General features: G+C 37.5%; 1 protein-coding gene across 2 annotated transcripts in view; it reads right to left on the bottom strand.

The window, feature by feature from the left end:
• Window positions 1-915: 915 nt before the first annotated feature.
• The window catches only part of RAB8B (RAB8B, member RAS oncogene family), a 78,055-nt gene continuing 64,747 nt past the window's right edge, over window positions 916-14,223 (bottom strand). The window contains exons 4-8 of one of the 2 annotated variants that reach the window (XM_054450714.1): window positions 13,157-13,234; window positions 12,149-12,238; window positions 9,070-9,135; window positions 5,991-6,041; window positions 916-5,207 (exon numbers count right to left, since the gene is read on the bottom strand). In XM_054450714.1, the coding sequence (XP_054306689.1) occupies window positions 5,115-5,207; window positions 5,991-6,041; window positions 9,070-9,135; window positions 12,149-12,238; window positions 13,157-13,234 (378 nt within the window). In that variant the 3' untranslated portion in view covers window positions 916-5,114. Of the gene's footprint in view, window positions 6,042-9,069; window positions 9,136-12,148; window positions 12,239-13,156; window positions 13,235-14,223 lie in introns of both variants that reach the window. The other variant, XM_063652687.1, reaches the window with a different exon arrangement.

Genomic DNA, 14,223 nt, shown 5'->3' with positions numbered 1-14,223 from the left:
CCCTTACTGGGTATGGTAGATACAAAAACTAAAGACACAACTCCCACCCTTCAGGAGCCTAGAGTCTGTCTAGTAGAGAAGGAAAGTAAATAGTCAACTCCAATCCATGTGGTGAGTGACACTTTGGGCACACACAGAGGCTTCTAAGCACGGGTGGGTTGTAGAGAAACCCTCAGTGAGTCTTTTTTTTTTTTTTTTTTTTTTTTTTTTTAGACAAGAGTGTGGCTCTGTTGCCCAGGCTGGAGTGCAATGGCGTGATCTCGTGATCTTGGCTCACTGCAAACTCCACCTCCTGGGTTCAAGTGATTCTCCTGCCCCAGCCTCTTCAGTAGCTAAGAAAGGAAGGGTGATCAATTTAAAGCTACAGGTTCTACAACAGAATAACCTCAATGTATGCTGAGCTAAGTATGATGTACAGGGGAGCTGGCTATTTTTCTAGATCTTTAAACAACTCTGGGTCAGATATAAAGTTTGCTAAAACATCTTAAGTCTGCCATGGTTTGAAACATATACCTATCAAATTTGCAGAAACATTTTTAATTTATTTTATTTTATTTATTTATTTTTGTGAAACAGGGTCTCACTCCATTGTGCAGGCTGGAGTGCAGTGGCCCGATCCCAGCTCACGGAACCTCCACCTCCCAAGTCCAAGCGATTCTCCCACCTCAGCCTCCTGAGCAGCCGGGACCACAGGTGTGCCCTGCCATGCTGGGCTAATTTTTGTATTTTGTAATTTTGTAGTAGAGATGGGTGTCTCACCGTGCCGGGCAGGCTGGTTTTGAATTCCCGACCTCAGGCGATCCACCCACCCCAGCCTCCCAAAGTGCTGGGACCACAGGCGTGAGCCACTGCATCTGGCCCAAATTTGCAGAAACATTTCTAAAATGTGCAGTCCATTTCAGAGAGCCAATAGCATTTTCATTTTCATTATGTAGTTTTTATTTTAGACGAACATTATTATAAAAAAAAAGTTCACCTGGAATAAAATCCATTTAAAAAAAACATAGCATCAGTATCAGTACACAGTTAATGAATTGGCTTAAACAAGATTAACCACATGACAGGTCCACTTATCTGCAGGAGCTTTTCACATTAAGCCATTGGAGCAAAAATAAAATATGTTTAAACATGTACAGTAGGATAATTATATGGAAAAACTAGAGAGTTTCCATTAGGGGCATGATTTTCATCAAAAAGTTTATGGTATTTTGCATGAAAGGAACTGCAGTGTCAGCTGCAAACAAAATAAAACCCATCTGTAAGGCCATAAAATTGAACTATAATAACTAAATTCACATTTTAAAAAAAGGTAAGAAAGTGAAATAAGTTCTATTAGTTTCTTGGCACAAGAAATGCAACTGCATATGGCACACGCATTTCAAGAAATGAAGTAAAATCTGAAAATATCCCTAGAATAATTGTTTGCTAATTTTTATTTCTGTACATTTCAGTCATTTAGATTTTTTTCAGAGTGAACATGACAGCCATTAATTTTATTAGTCTAAAAAAATGACTTATTCTACTCTAAAACTGTGCTAGAATTTGAAATTCTTTTAGCATATCCTGTCCGTCTAGGTCCGTCTATGTCAAGGGATTTCATTTTTAGACATTCCTTTCCACCCACCCCTGTGCCCCCCTTGGATGTAACAAGGAAAAAGGAATGTCTCTTCTGTTTAAAAAAAAAAAAAAATTCTGAGAAACCTGATTGCAGAAATGAGTGCTTAAAATTTACAATAAGTAAACCAACATAATGAAATGTGGTTTTTAAATTTTAAGCTTAGAAGCTCATCTTTAAAGACTGAGAACTAAATTTGTAAAGGAATCTAAGTCATGAACTTGAAAAGAATGTCTGCTTAAATGTGTCACTTACTGATCACAGGAAAAACTTTATAAGCCTTAATATAGACTCGAGCATTCAGAACCTGTAAAATGGAGTTATAATCTCTTACTTAGAAACTTCTGCAAAAACGCACCTATATTGCACAGCTAAATTTATTAATGGAGACAGGGAGATAATACTTTTTTTTATGCTACTGGATATGACATGTATGCTCTATTCTAAACTAATATTTCCTACCTTTCCCAATGATGTCTTCAGTTCAAAACAAAACAAAGAGTCTAAATTTTGTTAGATGCTTAAAGGCTGGCTCACTGTTTTTCTACCAGGTATTAGAATACTAGTTAGCTAAATGAGGTATAATTAAAAAATAGACCTTCAAAGTAAAGAGTATAGTCTTCTGAAAATTTATAACAAAGACTGCACAAAATGTTTCTGTAAATAGTAAGAAACCCTGCAGCACCTACTAACTGATGCACAGGTAGATTATTGTATCATAATCTGTCTGAAGTAAAATATAGCTAAAATAAGTTCCCAGCGAAACGTTTTACAATCAACTGATTTACATGCTACTTAGTTACAGCACATTTTCCCTGTCTGATACCCTCAGACTCTATTTGAAAGGGTCTAGTCCAATCATTGTCAAAAATTAACACACTGATATAATAAAGTGCAGCCACTGAACCACTAATACTGCTGCAAAAATCCTCATGTACCTTATCCATAAGACCACAAAAATGTTCACAAAAGAACTAGATTTCTTCAGTTTCAGCAGGGAACAGACAATTATCTGTCATTAAATTCATCTACAAATAGAAAAAATAATGCACTGTATGTACATTATTAAGCAAAGTGGAATATTTATTGGGTCATTTTATCATGCAGAAAGTGAATTTCCTAAGGTCTTAGCTCAATGTATATACAATCTAGCAAGGCTAAATGTAAGAAAATAGCAAGGACAATTTATTTCTATATAACAGAGCATATACTCCCAATTTGCTGCTACTTCAAAGAGCACTTTTAGACTCATCTAACTTTCACAGGCTCTTTCAAGTGAAGTTCATGGAGACTAGTTATTAATCCATATAAGACAAAAGAAGAAAGAAGAAATATAACCAAAGCAAAGCATTCTGTTAAAAAAAAAAAGTAATAAAAGCTAACCACAGAATATGTCAGTTTTGGTTTGCAGACAACCCCTGAGATTATATAAACCAAAGCGTTAAGACACCAAATAGTCAGAGGTAAATTACTAAGAGAATTACATTCATACATGGTGTCATAGCACTTATCTTTTAGAAGGTACTTTGTTACCATCCAGAGAGCGTTAACTGTTTGGATTTTTTTCAGGAAATAGTGAATATAAGATGTTTCTAAAAAATTATCTTTTCCTTTTGAAAATGTATCTAATTTGAAGATAGTAGAATTACAATAAACTTTCAATCACGGAACTACTAATTATACTAGAACAGCAATGAATGACTTTTAAGCCTATAGGTAAATACCAAAAAAAAAATTAAGGAGGCTGAAATTTGTCAACAATAAGTTTAGTATATCTACTAAAAATAGCTTGGGCATATTTGCAGCTGCTAAATTGTTCCTATATTTTCGAATAAGTACAAAAGATTGACTGGTCCAAGCATTCTAATGACATATCTTAATTTGAAGAGAATTATCTGTGGTAACAAGCAATCCCTTTCCACTGCCATCTCCTGTTCTTAACTATCCAGCATGATAGTAGCCTTTGTGAAGCAAAACAGGCATACCAGGAAGAGTCATTATTAACAATTCATTTCCCTCATCCCCTCTGTATTATCCCCCTCTGTGTCATGACACTGAAGGCTAGAGCAAAAACAATGACATAGTGATCTGAATTTGGCACATAAGTTAGCACTAAATACCTTGTGATGGTTTCATCTACAAAAGTATACCAGTACCAGTGTTTGTTGAGAAAGGCAACTAAGCTTTTGGTTGGCTTTAGCCCAAATGACTAAGTTCTGTAACAATGAACCAAAACAGATGGAACTGGGTTCTATACATTCAACAACAGCTGTTTGAAAACTGAAACCTTGGTCCTGTTTTCTCTAATGAAAAGGCAAGACTTTTCCTAGAGGCTGCACTAGGTCTAAGTACTTTTATTTCTAAAAATATCTCCCAAATAAAACCAACCAAAACTCATTATTTTCACCATTACCAAGAGCTAGCTCTATTAAATTTATATCAACAAGTTAATCTGTCTCTATATAGGGAAGGTTTCCACAAACTAAAATCTAAACCTAACTTTTGTAGACAGGGATTATGGTAGGAATTTGGTATTACAACTAAACCAGCCAGCTAAGGAGTGAACCTAAGAAAAAATATATTACATATCCTTATTGACAGAATCACAGTTAGATGCTGCACTAAAACCCTAAATGGTATATCTCTCAGCCCACGTAAAATTTCAGCTCAAGAAGTTCACAAATAGAAAGAGATAATAATGTTCAAATATGTTATTAGTTTTAGGTAACTGAGTGATTACAGTTAAGTCAAACATGGGAAAGAATAGCAAATACAAACCCCAGGGAAAAATGAGATTATGGTGATTTCCAAATGCAGTTTCTATAGATTAGGCAGAGGTAATCATTTTAAAAAGTGATTCATTCAGCTACCCGGACTCTGGCAAACAGGTCAGGGATGAGGCAAAGCTCTTAATCTGAAGAAATAAAGAAATTGTGGCCTTTGATGACAAGATGGGCATTTCAGTAAATTTTAATGACTTTAATAATTCTTATTTAAGAAAAAGCCCTTAAATAAATGCTACCAAGGCAGTAATATTTGACCATATGAACCAGACCAATACCCTTTAATTTTAGTATATTAACCTCTGCTGTAAATGCCCTTTTAACATTGCCACATGTACAAATTTGTCTAGAACTTCATGACACAGAAGTGTGCAAATATGAGTCTAAGATTGTGCTGAAATAGGGAAAGGCTAACACTGATGTGCAAAGTAAAAAAGAAAGATAACAGCTTCTGCAACAGGTAGTAAAACAAGGAAAAAACGAGTTAGGTCCTGCATGTGTCTCCACTTCATTGCTTCCATATTTGAAAAAAGGAGCCTGTTCTTTTGCTAGGCCATGAGGCTGGAATCCACTTGGCATTCTGTGTTGAGAGGTCTAAGTTCAGTGGTGCTCTCAGCAGCAGCCGGGAGGTGTGATTCTGAGGCTGGGTGACCTGTGCTTTCAGAGAAGCAGGAAAGGGCCCTCTAGGTGTGCTGCAGTCTCTCAGAAAGAGTTCATCAAAGTAGCAAGCAACGAAAGAAACTGGTCTTCTTTGATCGGTTTTCTGTTATTTTCACTGGTCCACCTGCTCCTGCTGAATTGCTGTCATTCTAAAAAATAGAAGATGAAGTTACCAAGGAAATAAAAGTTTCATGGTTTGACCTCAGTTACCTAAAAAACAAAAATAACTAACCATACCATGTGAAATGTGTATTCTAGTGAAATGTGTATTCACTAGAGTATTTTATTAGAACGGGAACTAGTTAAGCACCAATGTTGTCTTTTTCTTTGGAAATGGTGAATTGAAAAGAGGAAAATGCCCTTACGATAGCAGCTTTTATATCAATAATGTATTCGATAGGAAGCTTCTATTTCTAGTTCCAATGGAGTGTAAAGTTTCAAAGGTAATGATGGAAACAATGTTAAGATACTGGCATAGACAATTCTGTTAGAGGTAAGAAGAGTTAGTAGTATAAGGTATGCAATTATAGTCAGGACTCAGGATAAAACAAACTTTCAAGGTTGTCTTAATGATTTCAAATTTAAGCAAACTTTAGCAACTTCAAAATCATAGTTATGTAGATATAAATACCTGTCACATGAAAACTGGATAATTTTATGGCAAAAATCTAATTTGTGCCATTATTATTTTCATTATTCTCATCAAAATTCAATTAAAGATCACTTAAAGAGCCAGATGAAAGAACTGAAACAGCGGCAGTTCAGAAATAAGAATCCTAAACAAACAGAACTAAGAATCAGAGTTCAACCAAATGAGTATCTGAGTCAGAAAAAAATGAGTTTAATTTGAGTATCTTATAATTAGACCTATCCTTTTCATCAAATGCCAAACAGAGAGCATAATGGAAATAAAAATTATAAGTGATACAAACCATTTTTCTGTTGAGTTTTGTCATTATATCTCGTGCAAGTGTAAAAAATGCCTATAAGTAAAACAAAACATTTTCATTATTATATATTCACTATATATATATATATATATACACACATACATATATATATTCCCCCCGCCTCAGAGATGGGGTCTTGCTATGTTGCCCTGGCTGAATTGGAACTCCTGGGTTCAGGCAATCCTCCCACCTCAGTCTCCTGAGTAGCTGGGACTACAGGTATGAGCCACCATGCCTGACTTATTTTAAAATAGAAATATAGAATTTTTCATTATTTCAATAAAAATATACCACTTTAAAGTTTTACATTAAGAAAGTAATAATTGTAATCATAGTATGCATGTGAGTGTTTACTCTTTTGATATTGTATCATAAACATTTTCCAATGTTATCAAACTACCATTCATTCATCAAATATTTTCTTCATGTGATATAATATCACAATAACACCCTTGTTGAGTCACGAGTAACTTCTTCAGTACACCAAGAACAGGACAGAAGCTCTGTCTAAGCTACCCCACTTCCCTAGAGCAGGGCACAGTGCTGATCTAGGAAATGCTGAATATCTGGTTTAATGAGTGAATAAATAATTATGTATTACCCTACAGCTCTAAAATCTGTCTTCACAAAAATCTCTACTTTTTATTTCTGACCTTTTCTTTCAAATTGCTCTCACTCTTATAGCTGAATATGTATAATCTTCCATGTCTTACTCCAAAATCCCAACAGTTCCTGGAGCTCTCAGCCAAATTCCCCACCGTGGAAGTCAGTTCAAATAGAAGCAGGGCAAATCTGATTAATCTTCGTGATAATTTATCCATAATGTCTCTTGATACAAACCAAATATTTTTTAAACCCATCATCACTTTTTCTAAGAAGCCAGGAACTGTTAAAGATTCTTCATTTGTCACCATGCTAAACCTATTGTTAAATCAGCCTCTTTGTTCCCAACACTCCTGATCCCCAAAAACTGTTCAGGAAAAGGATTATTCCCAATCCAATCAAATAAAAACAATATGGCAACTACTATTATTACTCATTGTCAGTGTCTCACTGTCAAACTCGTCACCTATGAGCCTAACCACACTGATTTAAAGCTCTGGCAAAGTTGTTACCATCTGTATGCCTGGCTAGAATAAGCAACTCAGGCAACTCCCAGTTCAGGGAGTTCTATCCATACTGATGCAAATTATGGGATTTCATTCTTTTTTATGGCTGAATAGTATTCCATTGTGTATACACACCACATTTTCTTTATCCATTCATCCACTGATGGACACTTAGGTGGATATACTGATTCCCTTTCTTTTGGGTAAATACCCAGTAGTGAGACTGCTGGATCATATGGTAGTTCTATTTTTAGTTTTTTTATTGTTCTCCATAGTGGCTGTACTAATTTACATTCCTACCCACAGTATATGAGGGTTCCCCTTTCTCTACATCCTTTCCAGCATTTGTTATTGCCTATCTCTTTGATAAAAGCCATTTTAATTGGGGTGAGATGATAGCTCACTGTACTTTTGATATGTATTGCCCTGATCACTACTGATGTCGGGAATTTTTTCATACACCTGTTGCCATTTATTTGTCTTCTTTTGAGAAATGTCTATTCAGATCTTTTGTCCATTTTTAACTTGGATTATTTCTGATGGCGGGAAATCCTTTTGTATCAAGCAGAGGGAAGCATTTTTCTGCTTATCTAAGCTTGTGTAAGTAAATCAGTAGAGGCTTCCTGTTTCCTAACACCCATCGGCCAACCTAAACAAATAACTGTTACGTTATTTAAAACAAAGAAAAAGTTCTGATCAGTGTCCACTGGCTAATAAAGTCATGTAGGTCTCGATTTTTAACCATCATGTTATGATGAACAATGAGTAATCTAGGAAATTAAATGTTTATGAAACTATCAGTATTATTAAAAGAATTACATGTATTAACACATATCACATGTAAATTACATGTATTATTTTTATGATCAGTTCAAAAAATGTTTTTTAAAAAAGAAAATATCAACAGTTCTCTTGGTGAAGAAAACCTATTTTTTTTTTTTTTTACACTTTAAGTTCTGGGATACATGTATAGAACATGCACGTTTGTTACATAGGTATACACATGCCATGGTGCATGGTGGTTTTCTGCAACCATCAACCAATCATCTACGTTAGGTATTGAAGAAAACCTATTCTCATAAGACTTTAGATGGTTTGGTTTTCCTTAACAGCTGACTTAATGAAAATTTATTGAAGCTACTCCCTGATAAACGCTTTCTTATTTCCACTAAATGCCACTGTTACAACTTATTGTGCTTAATCTACTTCAAATGTGTACACTAAAGGAATGTGTCCAATAAACTAACAGCTTAATTCTTCCTTGAAAGAGTACAGCCTTGAAAGTGATTTAACTCTTCTGCTGCAGGCATACAGGGTGACATGAATGAGCACAGGACACTGGTTGGTCTTCTAGTCCAGGATTTCCAGCTGCCCAAAAAAAGGGCAAAACTTAATTTCCATATTCTATTGTGTGAATCTTAACTGAGCAATCTAATATAACCCAGGTGGAGGCTAGATGCTAGAAATTCAACAACTAGCGTCTACATAAAAATCAGAAGCAGCTGGGTGCGGTGGCTCACGCCTGTAATCCCAGCACTTTGGGAGACCAAGGCGAGTGGATCACGAGGTCAAAAGATCGAGACCATCCTGGCCAACATGGTGAAACCCCGTTTCCACTAAAAATACAAAAATTAGCTGGGCGTGGTGATGCACACCTGTAGTACCAGCTACTCGGGAGGCTGAGGCAGGAGAATCGCTTGAACCTGGGAGGCAGAGGTTGCAGTGAGCCGAGATCATGCCACTGCATTCCAGCCTGGTGACAGAGTGAGACTCTATCTCAAAAAAAAAAAAAAAAAAAAAAAAATCAGAAGCACAAAAGTGTACAAAGTGAAGTTGGGTCAACAAAAGGCATTCATTAGGTCAGAAAATACCAAAGCTTTGAGAGCTGTTTGAACACTGGCCCCTAGGCACTGGTGCTGCTCCGTAACAGTCACCAAATGTTTCCTTCTTACCTCTTCTACATTTGTACTGGATTTTGCACTTGTCTCCAAGAATTTAATCCCATAGTCAATTGCTAGCTGAAAAGTAAACAGAAATATTTAAATTTAGCAAAAGATACTTGAACATATAATGCATTTATATTTCTTAGGTTTTTCAAAGTCTCAAAGATAGGGTATCTATTTCTGAACTCCTGTGGTTCTCAAATTTCTTTGCTTTCTTCACTGTATTCGGAATTTAATAATTTAACTTAATCATCATAAGAAGGATGGCACAACTTCCATTTAAAACATAATTTAAGGCTGGGCATGGTGGCTCACGCACTTTGGGAGGCCGAGGCAGACGGATCACGAGGTCAGGAGATCAAGACCCTCCTCGCTAACACGATGAAACCCTGTCTCTACTAAACATACAAAAAATTAGCCGGGCGTGGAGGCACCCGCCTGTAGTCCCAGCTACCCGGGAGGCTGAGGCAGGAGAATTGCTTGAACCCAGGAGGCGGAGGTTGGAGTAAGCCAAGATTGCACCACTGCACTCCAGCCCAGGTGACAGAGCGAGACTCTGTCTCAAAATAAATAAATAAATAAAATAATAATTTAAGTACTTCTCTTTTTTTCTGTTTTTGTACTTTTAGTTCTCCACTATGGGATAAATACCCACCCTCCTGAGGTAGGAGAATAGGGTCTGAAGGCAGGGAACCTAAGGCCAATTCACACTGAGTTCCTAGAACTAAATCAAAAGAAAAACCCCAGCCTTCCACGCCCAAGTAACAAAAGTACAGGGGTACTCCCTTTGCAACCCCCTCCCCTTTTCTGACTCACAGATTAAAAATGGAAAGTACCTCTGATTGGTCCCCTCCCACAACCAATCAGACGTCTGTGCAGGGTATAACTTTGTAACTTCATTTCATCCTCTGATTGGTCACCTTCTGCAACCAATCAGACTGGTCATGGGCCACTACTTCATTTACAGAGTGTAAACCAAGTAACCCACGGGAAATTTTTAGAGGGTATTTAAACCCCAGAAAATTCTGTAACCAGTGCTCGAGCTGCTTGCTCGAGCCCACTCCCACTCTGTGGAGTATACTTTCATTTCGATAAACTTGTGTTTTTGGCTTCATTCTTTCATTGTTTGTGTGTGTGTGTGTGTGCATTTTGTCCAATTCTTTGCTCAAAATGCCAAGAATCTGGCTGACCTGTATAGTAAAGACCCTCCACTGGTAAAACTACCATTATCTTGGGATTCATTCACTCCTTTTAGCTGCTCCCAAAGTATAATTCTCCAACAGTTACTGTATTGACTTTTAGGCCGGGTGCGGTGGCTCACGCCTGTAATCCCAGCACTTTGGGAGGTCGAGGCAGGCAGATCACCTGAGGTCAGGAGCTAAGAGACCAGCCTGGCCAACATGGCGAAACCCCGTCTCTACTAAAAATACAAAAATTAGCCTGGTGTGGTAGCGGACGTCTATAATCCCAGCTACTTGGGAGGCTGAGACAGGAGAATCGCTTGAACCAGGGAGCCAGAGGTTGTAGTGAGCCAAAATCGTGCAATTGCACTCCAGCCTGGGTGACAAGAGTGAAACTCTGTCTCAAATTAAAAAAAAAAAAAAAAAACTATACTGACTTTTAATTACTTTTTTTTTTTTTTTTGAGACAGAGTCTCGCTCTGTTGCCCAGGCTGGAGGAGTACAGTGGCACTATCTCAGCTCACTGCAACCTCCGCCTCCTGGGTTCAAGTGATTCTCCTGCCTCAGCCTCCTGAGTAGCTGGGACTACAGACGCACGCACACCACCACGCCCAGCTAATTTTTGTATTTTTAGTAGAGACAGTGTTTCACCATGTTGGTCAGGCTGGTCTTGAACTCCTGACCTTGTGATCCGCCCACCTCGGCCTCCCAAAGTGCTGGGATGACAGGTATGAGCCACCACGCCAGGCCTTAATTAATTTTAATAAATGAGTCCAGAATTGAACAAAAACTTGAATACTAAAGTATTCATGCTTTGATTTCTATTGATTGAGACAAATTGCGAACTCTTATATATTCCTCAAAAACTTCCTAGTTCATTTATAATGCTAAAATTAAGTAAATGTTTTTAGGGGAAAAAAGTTTGCAGCAAAAGTTCACAGTCAGATTGAAAAATAAAATGTGGCCAGGCATGGTGCCTCACACCTGTAATCCCAGCACTTTGGGAGGCTGAGGCAGGTGGATTGCTTGAGGCTGGGAGTTCAAAACCAGCCTGGCCAGCATGGCAAAACCCCGTCTCTACTAAAAATACAAAAATTAGCCGGGTGTGGTGGCACATGCCTATAATCCCAGCTTCTTGGAGGCTGAGGCACGAGAATTGCTTGAACCCAGGAAGCAGAGGTTGCAGTGAACTGAGATTATGCCACTGCACTCCAGCCTGGGAGACAGAGCAAGACTCTGTCTAATGCATTTTGCATATATAATTTTTTTAAAGGCTAAAGCAAAATTCCAAGACTTAAAAAGTGAAGCTTCTAAGTCAATTTAGAATCTGTCACAGAAGTAAGTATGTGCACAAAATATTCCTTTGCTTTACAGGACACAAAAGAGAGAAATGCCCATGCCCATAAACAACGTATAAACAACATCCATAGCTTGATCAGTTACAAGGAATTTATCCATAAAACCTAAAGCTAATGTGTAGTAAAATATTCTTAGGGGAAAAAATGAATTGGAAAATGATTCCTTTTGAAACTTCACCTATCCTATAACTTCTTTTTCAAAAAGAATGAATTACTTTAACTTCAAAACTGGGCATTTTCACACAGATCTGGAAGAAACAGCCTGAACTCTAAGCTGCAGGAATCTGAGAAAGGACCAATTTGTATCTCCCAGAAAACATTAGCAAATTCTTTAGGAATGAGTCATGACCACACAGTATAGGGAGCTGGATCTCGAATACTAATTCACACCATTCAAGTATGGATTACATCTCTTTGTTGTTGATATCCAATTTAAAAGGATTAAAACACAGATTTAAAAAAAACTTAAATCAATAATTAAATAATATGAAGAAAAGAAATGCTTAATGTGAGTAGATTCCAACCTTTATCCATTCCATTCACATTTACCTTCTCCCCTCTTTCTTTTGACACTTGTCTTTTGTCATTCATATCACATTTGTTACCCAGGATCATTCTTTCAACATCGGAAGAGGCATGCTGCAGGGAGAAAATAGCATGCTATAAAATCAGCCTGAGAAAAACCCGTTACTTAATAGACAAATCCAACCTGTCAGAAACACATGAATTTAATAAGACAAATAATCTTTTACTCACACAAGGCCTAATTCAGAGAAAAGTTTAAAGATGGGAAGAGGGGCAAAGCTACAGTACAAGAGCCCTCACAGAGCCTGTGCAAACCTTCTTCCCGAGGTTTGGAAAGAAGGTGGAACAAACACAAAGCTTAAGGTGATCTAATGACAAAATTTCCAAATATTCAGGTCAAAGAAGGACAAAAACTTGGTACTGAGTGAACCAGTGGAGAAGGTATTCTGGATTCTGTACTATTTAAAAAAGAAATTCATCTAAGTTAATAGAAACGTGTACAAAATTATTTCAGAGTCAGATTTCTTTCTTAAGTGACAAAGACATTAAAAAATCTTAATACCAATTATCCTGGAATTAAAACAATCTTCAAATATCTAAGATGGAGAAAATGTCAGAAGGGCAAAAAGTTGCCAGGGTAAAGAGATAATTGTTGCTAGCCAAACAGCATGGTGGGATAGAAGCTGGGAACCAGATGTTTTAATCCTGGCTCTTCTTTTTAAAGGCTGTATGAGCACAGGCAAATCACTTCTTTCTGTTCTCAGTTATTCATGTGTAAAATGTGATCTAGGATTAAATTATTTCCCATATCTGGCCCAAGCTTAAAATCTTGTGACGTTACTTCTCTGTCCCCCAACCCCCAGTAGTCAAACTGGCAGCACCAGAGATTTATGGAGCTCTTCAGAGAGAGAGGGCCCAACCTGCCCATGCCCTGCTTCTAAGCAGCTCAGCTGCCTTGCAGAGACAGAGGAGCCTTTTACAAGCACCCAGCAGGACTCTTCTCCAATGTCACCATTCTCTTTCCGCACATACCTCTTCTATGTTTCTGATCCAATTTTTAATATTGTCAAAGGATTTTTCATTTGTGATGTCATAGACCAGCATAATGCCCTATAAGGGGGAAAAATACCTTTATTTAGTACTTTATATATTTAAAGTTATAGTATATAATGTCAATGTACTCCTACCCTCCAGAAACCTTTTGTTTGTCCATTTTTTCCCTTTAAAAAAGGGTTCATAATAAATTTGAAAAGTACAGAGAAACAAAAATCAATAAATACTTATTCCACTGGTCTCACCATGTAAATAAAAACCCTTTTAACATTTTCACTGTTAACCTTTAATGAATTAGTGATCGTGGTAAAGGTGATACACCCTTTCTACCTGACCTCACATGATAACAATCAGCCCCAATTGGGGCTGAGTGTTAAGTCAAAACAGAGATAACATTGAGAGTAAGAGTTAATCACTTCCACTGTGCACTTTGTTTATTCCAAGTAGAAACTATCTTGCTTTCTACTCTTCTACTAAGATTGAGACCACACTGCTTTAAAATCATTTTTTATATAGGTTGATCAAAAAATAGGTTGTCACTATTTATCTAAGTACATCACAGACACTTAAAATCCAATGCATTTGTTATACTGGTTTAATGAAAGGCATTCTCGTCATATTTTTAAAGACTCCATGTCTGGTATTTCTTTTTTTGAGACGGAGTCTCGCTCTGTCACCCAGGCTGGAGTGCAGTGGTGGCATCTCCACCTCCCGGGTTCACGCCATTCTCCTGCCTCAGCCTCCCGAGTAGCTGGGACTACAGGCGCCCGCCACCACACCCAGCTAATTTTTTGTATTTTTAGTAAAGACAGGGTTTCACCGTATTAGCCAGGATGGTTTCGATCTCCTGACCTCGTGATCCGCCCGCCTTGGCCTCCTAAAGTGCTGGGATTACAGGTGTGAGCCACCGTGCCCAGCCCATGTCTGGTATTTCTAAAAGGTTTACCTTCCAAATGTTTAAACTAACACCCGTATGCTACTGCAAAATCTATATCCCCAGACCACACTTCTGTACTAAGTGCTAGAACTACTCACCTGTCCATCTA

Source organism: Pongo pygmaeus, chromosome 16 (assembly GCF_028885625.2).
Source record: "Pongo pygmaeus isolate AG05252 chromosome 16, NHGRI_mPonPyg2-v2.0_pri, whole genome shotgun sequence".
Classification (NCBI taxonomy): domain Eukaryota; kingdom Metazoa; phylum Chordata; class Mammalia; order Primates; family Hominidae; genus Pongo; species Pongo pygmaeus.
Note: the sequence above shows the minus strand (reverse complement) of the source record. Positions and strands in the feature narration are given on the sequence as shown.